This window comes from Elaeis guineensis, chromosome 13, assembly GCF_000442705.2.
Source record: "Elaeis guineensis isolate ETL-2024a chromosome 13, EG11, whole genome shotgun sequence".
Classification (NCBI taxonomy): Eukaryota; Viridiplantae; Streptophyta; class Magnoliopsida; order Arecales; family Arecaceae; genus Elaeis; species Elaeis guineensis.
The window spans coordinates 21,637,325-21,650,345 of NC_026005.2; the positions used below are offsets into that span (position 1 = coordinate 21,637,325).

A 13,021-nucleotide genomic window follows, 5' to 3' on the forward strand; every position below is an offset into this window, starting at 1 on the left:
TGTAATCATTGGAGTTGTCATCTAGAATAGTCAAACAAAATCTAACAAGCACCCATAAACAAGTCTGCTCGGTTTTAAAAAAAAAAAAAAACGTAAATGAACCACAAATAAGTAGTTTGTAAATCTTATCTTTCCCATGGACCTCAACTTGAAAGCACCTAAAGTTTCGATGGAACATTTTTTTCCCATAGATAGGTATACAATTAAATGATTTGTATGTATAACACAATCCACGCATCAGATAATAAATGAAAAAATGGAAGTAGATAAATCCAAGTGTAAATCCAGAGCGATTTCACTATATGACCAAGTCTTTGTTGAAGTGAACACAATTAAAATGCATATCAATGTTCCGGTCGCCCTGGGAACGAAAACCTGCTAGATTTATCAGCAATTTCAAGAAAAACAGTGGTCTCATAGGTCAGCACCTGCAGTATTTTCAGTCCTGGCGATACTTTTTAGAGGACACACCTGTTCGGGAGGATCTGGCTATAGCAGTCAAGTCTCTGTTGTACTGACAGCCAAAAACTAAATCTAGGTTGATTTATGTCATCAATAGAAGAAAAGGCATTCTTTGGATGCGTGCAATAACAATTTGTAAGAAAAAGGCATGCAGTGTGCACCATTCTTGATAATCACCAAAGGAGAAACTGGTAAATATTTTATCATTAAAAAAGCAATCCTCCACAGTGAATCACATCTTTATATTGTCGGATAAATGCAATGATTACAACACCTGAACCTTTGAGGCTCTGCTTGCTTACCTATGTTACAATAATGTCAAAAACACAACAAAATCCATAACCGAAAAGATTGACATATACAAGCTTATGTACAAAATTTACAAAACCGCAGCAGATCACCAGAAGGGACACCACCTGAAAGTACACACAGAAAGGCATAAAACTTGGAGAGCAAACAGGTAAAACTTTGTTTGGATGAGCTAGAGAGAATGCATAATAGACTATGATCTAGGATTTTCACACGCTAAAGAATTAGTAATCCTTCTGTGAATCACTCAAAGCATCCTATGGATGATATAGAAAAATCACAGGACAATGTGCAACTTGACATTCACTCGAGCAGCATGCACAGATGAATCTGGTAAACACAGCTTTACCAAATGCACAGCACTTTCATTGACTAACACACTCATACACTATTTCCCACAGGTTCAGAGACAATTTTAGAGATTCGTGAATAAGACTTTTGATTAGACTAATTCTTTTGTTTTTCAATAATTTAAGTACCCTTAACATCAACATGTCATCAAGCCTTGCCCAACTACTAGGGTTGGCGTTACGTACTATAGTCCAATCATTTCTATTAAGAATTATGTGACAAACTAATCCTGAAAAGCATGTCAAAATCTAATAAATATAGTAACCTATAAAAAAGGCAATGTTTACTCACAGATGTTGAATTTAATGATCATAACTTCCCATAGAGATGCAAATTGGTAATTCCCTTCACAGATTCTTAATGATCCTCATTCAATGGGCACATATCATATGAATAACTAAAATCAAAATGCTGTATGATGCAAGGCTTCCTTTTAGTGAGGCTACTAGCAAGTTCCTAAAAAGAATATAGGGGAATATCTGGAATTCAGGAATCCTCATCCAGAGGATCGAAATCACATTCTTCCTTTTAATACATGCTTGCAAAAAATAGTTGAATCGGAACATGCTTACCTGCGGAGAATGAAACTACCAAGATTACCTTCAAAAGCCAACTATATGTAAATCCCAACAAAAAGAGAGAGAGATTTTTCGGTAAATGTAATCACCATCCTATTTTATTAAGACAATACATTTTATGTCTACATTATCCAACAATCAGTTCTTTAATTTTTGCTTTAAATTACCTTTTGTTTTTGCAGCTTATGAAATTAGTACTCATTACATTCTACCATGAAACAACCAGAAAAGTTTAAAAATTATGGACACACACACACACACAGATTCAGCATCATAGACTGATTGTTGATATCAGTAAATTCTTCTGAATGCTTACCCGACATAGTTCTGACATAAATTCTCATGTGATGTTGCTTGTATAATGAGCTTTTGAACTTGAAGCTTCACAGATAGACCATGTTCTACTTCACGTGTATCTCCTGACATGAGGGTACCATGATCTCCTGCATGCTGGATTGAGTTGGCAGTGCCCGACACAGATGACCCAGAAAAAAAGTCCCGGCCTGTTAGTTTATTACTCATCCGAGCCATAACCACTAAAGCACGCTCATTTAGAACCTCATTAGCATCCCCAAGTTGGTTGACCGCCTGTAAACACCCAATTCAACAAAGAAGGGCACCTTAAGAAATTCAGAATTTAACTATAAAACACCCCAATGATGGAAACTAAAAGCCACCTGAAGTAGCTCCCTTTCGCGAGCCCCACGAAGAGGTTGAGCAAGCTCTCTATTAGGTGCAGATTCCTCACTATTTACAACTGGGTGGACATGGGTGCTCACAACATTCGACATTTGAGGAACTTCGTTAAAATTGAAGAGACGCCAGTTTATAAGAGGGTCGTGCACAAAGGCCTGAAATCAAGCACACATGAGATAAATAGCACCTGGTAGAAGATTTACATATTAATCAATTTTAATAACTGCATTTCTGAATGCAAAGTTCAATGGCAGAAAATAACAGGGGACAATTCTTCAACTTGTTTACATATTAATCAATCCGTGAGAAAATAGTGCACTGACAAAGGTTTTTCATTTTTTATTGATTAGTTCTCCAAAACAGCTAACATAAATATGCATGTACGTATTTTGACAAACAAGTATGACAGTTCTATTAGAGATTCTGCTTTTGAACAATGTACATAAGAAAGCCAGTCAGGATAAAATAGCATATTTTGTTACCTCCATCATAGCCATGACACTGTCCTTGTTTGTTCGGAGAACTTGCATGACATTTTCACATGTTGATCTGAAATTGCCTTCAATACCACTAACCTCCATAGCCTTCACAAGCATTCTAGTTAAACGAAACGGAACCTGCCCATATAATTTTTAAAATCAATAGTTGACATCGCAAAACTGCAATAGCGGGTAATAAGATTCATCCAAGGTTACCAATGACAAGAACTTTAATATGAACTGTGCGGATGACACTAATTAGCACATGTAATCACTAACCTTTTCAGGAAACTTTTCCCGATTCATTGAGGCCTCAAAACAGTCTCCAAAATCAATATGCAGTATTTTACCACTGAAAAAAAGAAAAAGTTAGCTTCACTTGCACTAGAGTTCCAAGCAACGTACTCACTGCTAGTTCCATTTGAAAAGCAGGAGAACAGATTAGTATAGTACCTGTAGCGATGCAGCATAAGATTACTGGGATGCCGATCCCCTAAACCAAGAAGGTAGCCAACCTGGAAAACATTTGGTACCTCAATAAGAAACATTCCGTAGCATAAGAAAAGTTCCAAGAGAACCCCATCCAACGCTTGTAATTGTGAAAAGAAAAATGCATACCATACTCATGACAGCCAAACTTCTTGTATAATTTGTCCGGCGATCCAGCCAAACTTCGGAAGTTCGGCTTTTTAGCCACAGAACCTACAGAATCATCACATAACTAAAGGCACAAGAAGGAATTTCATATGATAATAAACTACATTCAAGTTCAATGTGTGCCTCCAGCAACTTCCAGCAATATCACAGTTTTAATAAAAGCACATATTTAGTAAGTCAAAATATACCTTTGCCAGATCATTTCCTTCAGTTTGCTGCAATGCATGCTCAAACACTTCCACTTTCGCTATTAGTGGCAAGTGATCATAGTCCGGTGCAAAAGCTAGCATATGTCTATGTTCTTGATTCAAGAAAATCTGAAATCAAATGAGGTCCAGTAAGTAAACTGAATTGGTGAAAAACTAATCAGTGAATATGACAAGCATATACCTTTCTGGCATCTCTGTATTCACGAATCAGCTGGTGTAGAGTGTCACAGTTTGGAACCCAGCCAATTAAGCCACTGTTTGGAGACAAGGGAATGACAGAATAACGTTGAATGGAAAGATCTTTTTCTGCTGTTTTTCTTTCGTTCTCCAGAAGAGTATTTACCAAACCAAAAAGCTAGGATGACATCATAAAATTAGCTTCTGCTGATTATTTCACTATTAACACTGTAATAATGATGGTAAATTGACAATGATAAAACATAAAAGTGATTCTGAAGTATTCTTGATCAATGGCACAAACCAGAAGGCTACACTTCTTCAACTACCACATCCGAAATAAGTTTTGATATTTAACATGATCACATCAAAGTTTGGAAAGAACTATATGCATATACACACATATATAGGTTTGCATCACAAGGGATGGGCGTGGGACTGGGTGGCAATCACAGCATGTCCTGCCCCATTAGTCAATGCTGCTCTCTCTTTCCTGATGCAATGGAGTTGTTAACAGTTGTTTGGGCACCTCAAGATACATGCTGATTGAATGGTGGCGGAGACGACCGGATCCAGACTTGGCTACACTCAAGGGTAGCCCTGTCTCTCTCTCTCTCTCTCTCTCTCTCTCTCTCTCTCTGTATGTATGTATGTATGTGTGCATATATATATAGACACACACACACACACATCAGTTAAAAAAAATCCTAACCAAATACATTACTAAATTGCCCCATAAATTATCAAAAACACTAAAAATTAGACAACAATTGCAGTTTATACAGTTCAACATACATAGCCTCATGATGTAAAAGCGCAAACATAAACAACCGGTTAGAGCCATGGAAAGGGTTCATAGATTGATCATACGCCATTTCTACTCGAATTCCATTCGCTAGATCTATGATACTACCATCATTTGCAGTACAAGTTTCAAATTATCACCCCAACTTGGTGGATAAGGCTTCTTGTTGAAACTATGACAAACTCCTCATATTCTTTAACACAAACATATATCAATGCCTAAGGTTACAGGGAGTAGAACTTCCATATTCATGTCATTCCAATCTCTAAACCACAATAGCATGAACACAAATTCACATAGTGAATTCAATAAGCAACAACATTTACCTGCATGACACGTTCATCTTGCCGTAAATCCTCATGACCTTTCAAGAGGAAGGCATGATCCTCCCCATCACTTCCATGAATTGTCAGCTTTCTAGGTCTCTGTTTAGATGTAATCACCACAAGTTGTGGTGCAAATGAAGCAATTGTCACCACCGGTGCATCTGAAATCAGAAAAATAGGTACACATTTCAACACAATTACTAGGAACAAGATAACAGCCAGAAAACACATACTTGTTTCCAACATTCGCCTTACAAAAAATGAAAACTTCTGCACTTCTTGAATACATGCATGCAACAATTATATGATTGTAAAAATTCACACACAGATCATGGCTTAGATATCATGGTATATCTGATTGAGAGTACCACGTTAGGAACGAGCTGTTAACATTGAAAGTTTTGGTTGACAAGAGAAGAAAGCGTAGAATGGGATGTCACGCTTTTCTGTCAATACCCATTCATTATAAACTTGGGTATCAACTAACAAGAGGCAAAAAGAACCAAAATATTTGTAGCATGTGACCAGTACAAGCCACTATTGATGACTGAAATAGTTAGCTCACAAATAAGCCTCAGTCAGCTAGTGCACATCTGCTAGCATCAACGAGCTAATAGTTAACAGTTACTCAATATCATAATACAATTAATCCAAGCGTGTTGCAGCCCTAGCTTAGGTACACCATGAAAAATAACTGCAAAGTTCCTGAAGCATTACCTGCACGATATGTTCCAGGCACAGCAAGCTCCAAGTTATGACATTTCAGCAACTCAGGCGAAACAGACTGATAATTAGGTAAGATAAGAAAAAAGTTAAAGAGGTACCGCAAAAAGATGTGCAGCAAAAACAACTTTACTGGAACTGCCAGATAACATATGCAATGCTTGCCTGTAAGTCCAGAGTAGTAAGACTGGGAAGCTGTTTATCAATTCGTCTAAAAACATGATAATACAAATCCCATGCCTGGAGAAAAAAGAAAGAAAGCGACAGGTTGCATCATAAATATAAAGTAGACAAATAATTATATTACTGATGCCACTCACAGACGGGCATTACATACCTGAGTAAGCTCAGCATCCTTCAGAGTTCGCCCATATTTCAAGCAACATTCACGAGCTTCCAATAACTCACGACCATATGCCTGAAAAGATACATTCATATAGGTCATGAAACAGAAACATTTCAACCAAGACATGATCCTTTTTTGCAGATCCCAGAATCAAGTATTTACTATAGAGGCCTTTCCCATAGTCTGGAAAGCACAAAAGGTACATGAAATGTTAATCGCATTCAAAAACCATGCAAGTTCAAAGGCTGACAATCACCAAGTACTTGATGCAGCCCAAATAATTAAACAGAGGAAGCTGAATGAGAAAAAATGGAATATAAGAACAAGCCAGGACTTATGTGGAATCTACCACAACAGACTCAACCCAGCAAAATCAAGCCATGACAAACCCACCTCACATAATCAAGGCTTAATTTGGATCAGTGCAATGAGCAAACCAATCCTCACACCTCATGAGAGTATTGCATTCTGAGCTCTCCATTGCATTTCAATGTCTTGAAAACATAAATCGCAATACTTGTCTACTGTTCCTTGCCCACCTAGTGTGTCCAGTCTAATGAATCAAAAAACCCATATATTAAAATAAAGGCTGAAATGCATGGTAGATATCAAGTGATGCTGTTGCAATGTAGCTGTGCTTCTTACAGCTTAGCGTTAAAAGAGATAAAATCAACTTCTAACTCTAACCTAATTCCAAGGATTCAGGTCCCAATGGGATGCCCCGCGGGACATCAAGACGAGGAACCATCCCATGTGTTAGGATAGGACCATCCCGCTGGCATCTCAGTGTTCCGATTGGGACATCTTCTGTCCCAAGTATCAGGACGGGCCGGGACGACGGCGCATCCCGTTTTATGGGAAAATCAGGACAGCCCCATCCAATAGGATTTGAAACCTTGTCTAATTCTAAAACTACAAGTGTACTGTGACGTAATTATAAACAAAGTCTATTTCTAATTTCTAACCAAACCATAGAAGTATAAATGTGCCATGACATAATTATGGACAAGATCTCATTCTAATTTCAAACCAAATTCTAAGACTATAATTGTGCTATGACATAATTATAGACAAAGTCTGGTTTAGATTCGCACAAATTTCACAAACTTGCCTAATCACACACATATACACTCGAAGCCTGGTTCTATCTTCTAACCACGGATTTACGTCCCGTAGGGAAAGGGGGTGTCCCAGCTATCCCTTTTCGTTCCTGTGAGAAAACGGGACAGGGACAAGCTCGGGACTCTAAAATCCATCCTTGCAAGGAGAGAAGAAGAAAGAGGAAAGAAGGAAACAAAAGAAAGATGAAGAAAAGGGAAAAATAGAAGGAAAGAAGAAAAATGAAAAAAAGAAAAGAAAAGAAAGGAAAGTAGAGAAAAAAGAAGAAAAGAAGAAAGAAAAAAAAGAAAGAAATAAAGAAAAGAAGGAAGAAAGATGGACGATATCCACTAAGATGCATGATCAGGACTGCTGTCTGGACGGAACAGAATAGTGGGACACCCCTATCCATGGAGAAATCGGGACACCTTTGTCCCATGGAATTTAAAATCTTGCTTCTAACCACATCCTAAAACTACAAATGTGCCATGACTAAAGCTGTCAAGACGGGCCGGCCCGCCCCGATCCGTCCCGACCCACCCCAACCCATCTTTAAACGGGGGGAGGCGGGCTGGCCCGTTTAACTGGCGGGTTGGGAAAACCCCAACCCAACCCATCATGGGCTGCAGGTTAAACGGGCCAACCCGCCAAAATTCTCAAAAAAAAAAAAAAAAAAAAACTATAAACTGCGAGAGCCCATCGAGGGGGGGGATGCACTACATCACCACTCTGTAGTCTAACGGCATCCCCATCTTCTACAAATCCGTGCCAAATTTAGATCTCCCCCAGCGGAAAACAACCCGAATCTCGCGATTTTCCTTTCCCTCTCACCCACCAAAGAATCCGATCCCTCATTCATCAAAAAAAAAAGAAGCCGATCCCTCCCCATCTTCTCTAGCTTTCTTGCGCCCCAGCCCGCCCTCCCATTCTCCATCTCCGATGGGCAGCATCCGCTCCCTCTTCCGCTGCCGCCGTCGCTCCAAGTCCTCCCCGGCCACCACCTCCCTGACCTCCCCCACCACCGACGCCGCCGAGGTCACAGACGAGCTGGAGCACGTCTTCAAGAAGTTCAACACCAACGGGGACGGCACGATCTCATTGTCAGAGCTAGCTGCGATCTTCCAGAGCCTCGAACACCCCCTCACCGATGAGTTGGAGCGCATGATGGGCGAGGCCGACACCGACGGTGATGGCTTCATCAGCTTTGATGAGTTCATCGACCTCAACGTCCGCACCGTCGACGACTCTGCCACCCTCGAGGATCTCCGCCACCACGCCTTCTCCATCTCCGACCTCAATCACAATGGTTCCATCTCTGCCGACGAGCTCGCCCACATCCTCCGCAGCATCGGGGAGGGCACCTCCGTCGCCTAGTGCAAGCGAATGATTAACGACGTCGACCGCGATGGCGACGGCCTCATCTCCTTCAAGGAGTTCAGGCTCATGATGGCCAATGGTTCCGGCTTCCCCTAGCCAACAAGATCGAGTGATTAGGGCTCGGATGGGAATGCTTTTCCTCGTCATCCCTTCTCACTCTCTTTTCTGATCTCCACATTCTCGATCTCCTTTTAGTTCTCTTTTTAGTTTGGATAAGGGGATCTAATATTTTTTTTACTAAAAAAAAAAAAAAGGCAGACCAGTCCGCCCCGACCGGCCAACCCAAATGGGGCGGATCATTTGACCCGCTTTTAAACGGATTGCTAAAACATGAACCCAACCCGTCCTATTTACATGGCGGGGTGGGCCAACCCGACGGGCCCAACCCAAATTAACAGCTCTAGCCGTGACATAATTATGGACAAAGTCTGATTCTGACTGCACCTAAATCAAACACACTCACACATCCCCTACTTTACACATACACACGTGCTGGAATCGTACTGCTGCTAATTGGGAACTACTTGGACTCAAATTAAAATGAGCAGCACTATTGGATTAATTAACCCCATTTCCATGCATGCACACATGCACACACACTCACCTAATTTAAAGACACATGCTGGTATATTACTGCTGCCCATTGAGAACTACTTGCTTACACTCAAATTAAAATAAGCAGCTCCACTAGACAAATTAACCCCTATTTCCATGGAAGCGTACATGCAATCATCTAAATTACATGCATGCTGGTATGTTACTACTGCTAATTCTGAATTACTTGTTTGCACTCAAATTAAAATGAGCAGCTCAATTGGACAAATTAACCATCATTTCTATGTGGGCACATGCAGACGCATGTTGGTGTATTACTGCTACTAATGACTAAAGGAAAGCACATTAAAACCCTGATAAGTTTTTCTATCAGAATTCTAATCCGAACATCATCGAACTTCGGAAGAAAATATAGTGAACTCAAAACATAGCTCACCATGGGAGAACTATTCTCAACAAAACCTGGAATAACCTTATTCTTGATATATCCAGGTTACTCTGATTACAACTCAAGTAATTATAGAGAAGTTCTCTGACATTATCAGGTTAGAGAGCTCCCAAACAGTTAAATAGTGGTCCAAACCACTGAGAAACATAAAGTTAAAGGCTAATAAATAAATCAGGCTTAAGGGCACCCAAACAAAGGATACTAGGCGCAGATGCTCCATTATGCTGTCTGGAAATTAACTTCCAATATTTTATATAATATACCTACCTTACAATTTCATAATAGGGACTAGCAAAAGCTAGCAAAATACCTGAATGAAAGCAGTCTCTTTTATCGTCTCAGGCCCCTCTTCAAGCATTGCATGCAATGGTTCTAGAACTTTAAGCATCCCCGGAATATTGTGCTCACCAAAATACAAACGACTAGCTTCCTCCAAAGCCTCATGCCACATCTCGTGCCACAGTATGGCAACCCTGATCAGTTCTTTTGAAACAAGTTGAGCCTGGAAAAAATATATTACCACCCCATTGTAAGATCAACAAGAATTCCACTATGCCGGCAAATTCCACTATGCTGGTGAATTCCACTATTACAAAATACTCACCTGATCAACAAGAATTCCACTATGCTGGCGAATTTTTTCAACTACTTTCAGAGCTGCCTCTCTGCGTAGCAGGCTTATTGATTTGCATGCCACCAAAAGAGGGTACATAAGAGCCTGCAACAGAGGTAGGTAGAGAGAGATGGAGAATGACAAATGTGACTCTCAGTTGGGAAACAATTTAGAACAGAAGATCAAACAAAAACAGACCATAATTCAGGACGGCATCAATGAAAGATCCAAAATGGATCCGAATCTAGCAACTGAATAGACATTGCATACTAATAATGACTGATACAGGAGCAAACCTAGAATCATGTCTGGTGCATAAGCTCAAGCTGCTCTGGGAATTAAAGAAAATACAAATAAAAGAGCAATGAGTAGGTTTGATCAGTCCATTGCTTCCCTAATCATTCATTCCATCCAAAGGACAGGAAAATAGTATTCGCCTGCCTTGATTCACTTTTGTTTTGTCCCAGCAAGAAACCATTCTCAGATCTTCCAACAGGTTGAGTCACAAATTCAAGTAGTAACTGATGTGCCAGAAAAGAGGGATGCTTGGAGCATATTCAGTGAATAATATTCAAATCTGAGCACAAGGATGTGGGTTTAAGAAGATATACAAGATGTCTTTAGTTTTGCTGTCAGTTTAGTTAGTTGATTTAGGTACTCCCCTAGAGACCAATACTAGGATGCAGCACTTCATGCTCTGCAAGATCTGAAGGGCAACCATGGTGAAATGAAACTACAGATGAGTGAGCACACTTTTCCATAAGTTAATTTGATAACTGTCTTGCAAGAAATTGCGATGGCAGTTGTACATGCACTAGAGGAGTCTGATCAGATGTAAAGTGAAAATACAAGAGGTTTCCGAATCAGGTGCTGAAGTTTTAAGAGAGAGCTTATACAGCATGTGAACTCAGATTGAAAATATCAGTACAAGCAATAATATTTGTAATCAATCATCCCATGATGATCTATAGTGACATTTTGCAATTTATAACGAAGTAATCCCATGCCTTATAAGCAAACAAATTACATTGAGGCAGGTTTTCATGCAGCCAAGGTTGAAAATATGCATGTAATTACTTCTCATATGAAAACTAAGAACTCATTGATCAATATCTTAACAAGTCTCTTGAATGATTTCATAATGGTTCGCCACTAGTGTGACCTACAGACTCCAAAGTTCGGGTTTCTTGATGTGTCAGAACTTGAGACACCTGGAACACTTCATAACACTCCTTGACAGCTCATACTGTCAAACTATGATGCCATTATCATTAAACTACTTGCCAGAGTTTTATATAAAAAAGTTCCAACACAATAATTTGCAACAATTTTGTCCAATTATATGAACTTAAGGAGCATAAATCTAGTTCATATTTCATTATATGCATACATTAGTACATATCTAGGGACAAATATATACACGCACGCACGCACACATATATATAATGCAAACATGTCCCAGTGTCCAATTTTTAGGAGATTCCCGTGAATTCTTCTTGACAATTGAACACTTGATACTGTGTCATGTGTCCAGGAAACATTGTTTGCCACACTAAACACAGGAGAATATTCTCCATCTTGATGGCAAAGTGTTTTAGATTTTCTTAATTATAAAGGTAATGGATGATTGGATTTACTCTTGTTCTAGTGCGATTCTTAAATGTCTAGGCATGCTCTTTTCGGGTCATTAATTTTAACCAATCAGAGAATAGAGTCCCCTTAGTGGTGATCACCATTAGAAGCAACTTGGTACTCCACCAAAGAAGTGTACACCACCAAATGTCATAGAATGGGGGCTGCACCTTCTGTCTTAGCAACCTGTAAGACTCCTTCCTTCCCCTTTTCTTTTATCTTCTGCTCCTCCTCTTCTTTCTTTTGTCTTCTTCTGTTAGCTCTACTCTATTTCTTTTTCCTTTTTCTGTTTTTTGGGACATTTTATCTCTTTGCACCTCCTACTGCTAGAGCTAGAGCCTCAATTTGGGACTGGATATGCTGAAAGTCTGGAACTTCATGCCACTACTTTTAATTCTTAAATATTAAGAACCATCGTATTCATTGTTAACAAGACAAAATACTAGATTACAGAGCCTCACGCAACATAAACCATCCATTAATATTAAAATAGCATCACAAAAATATAGGCATATATGCCTATATTTGAATATATACACAGATAGACATAACCCTTTAGCCAGAAATAACTATGATAGCATGTATAACAGGGCTAGTCAAGGTGGTGGGCCAAGTCGAACCACCAAGCAGAGCTAGACATGAAGGGGCAACCAGGAAATGAAAGCGGCATCCCATAGCAGGAAGAAAAGGAAAGAAAGTTGCAAATCTGTTGCAGAGGGGTGATGAGCCCATTTGCTTGGGTGCTGAGGCCACTGAGGCCTCAGACGACCAGGTTGTCCACATTATCTTGTGATACAAGCAATGATGCCAATGACAACTTGAGAATGATGCATCTGGTGGCCAGGAAGGTAATAGCGGACATGGCAGAGATCCATATGACTCAACCACCTCATCTGAGTCAATTCACAAGCAAGTCATGTTTAACTCATGGCAAAAAAGGTACAAACCACGATGCATGTCGTAAGGCTCATGAGGATACGGCTGCATATAGAAGATAGGCCCAAATGGTTCAGGATATGACACTGTTGTAGCTGATGATATAGCATACAGGGCAGAGCCTCCGGACACCTGGATCCTCATCATATACCAGATACTATTCTACACATCCAAGACATGACCAGTATGCATATTCTTAATTTGAGACATCATATTCAAGCGGCTATTATCCTCCACCACATCA

General features: G+C 39.8%; 1 protein-coding gene and 1 pseudogene across 3 annotated transcripts in view; one reads left to right on the forward strand and one right to left on the reverse strand.

Annotated features, from left to right (window-relative positions):
- Positions 1–643: 643 nt before the first annotated feature.
- LOC105056261 (serine/threonine-protein kinase TOR) overlaps positions 644–13,021 on the reverse strand; it is a 75,771-nt gene continuing 63,393 nt past the window's right edge. For 2 of the 3 annotated variants that reach the window (XM_010938396.4, XM_073247729.1), the window contains 15 exons: positions 10,201–10,314; positions 9,907–10,098; positions 6,110–6,190; positions 5,938–6,012; positions 5,767–5,833; positions 5,050–5,210; positions 3,923–4,096; positions 3,721–3,849; positions 3,494–3,577; positions 3,329–3,390; positions 3,155–3,227; positions 2,879–3,013; positions 2,378–2,551; positions 2,017–2,288; positions 644–878 (listed from right to left, as the gene is read on the reverse strand). In XM_010938396.4, the coding sequence (XP_010936698.1) occupies positions 860–878; positions 2,017–2,288; positions 2,378–2,551; positions 2,879–3,013; positions 3,155–3,227; positions 3,329–3,390; positions 3,494–3,577; positions 3,721–3,849; positions 3,923–4,096; positions 5,050–5,210; positions 5,767–5,833; positions 5,938–6,012; positions 6,110–6,190; positions 9,907–10,098; positions 10,201–10,314 (1,812 nt within the window). In that variant the 3' untranslated portion in view covers positions 644–859. Of the gene's footprint in view, positions 879–2,016; positions 2,289–2,377; positions 2,552–2,878; positions 3,014–3,154; positions 3,228–3,328; positions 3,391–3,493; positions 3,578–3,720; positions 3,850–3,922; positions 4,097–5,049; positions 5,211–5,766; positions 5,834–5,937; positions 6,013–6,109; positions 6,191–9,906; positions 10,099–10,200; positions 10,315–13,021 lie in introns of those variants that run through there. The other variant, XM_073247730.1, reaches the window with a different exon arrangement.
- LOC105056260 (uncharacterized) lies at positions 8,156–8,834 on the forward strand (annotated as a pseudogene).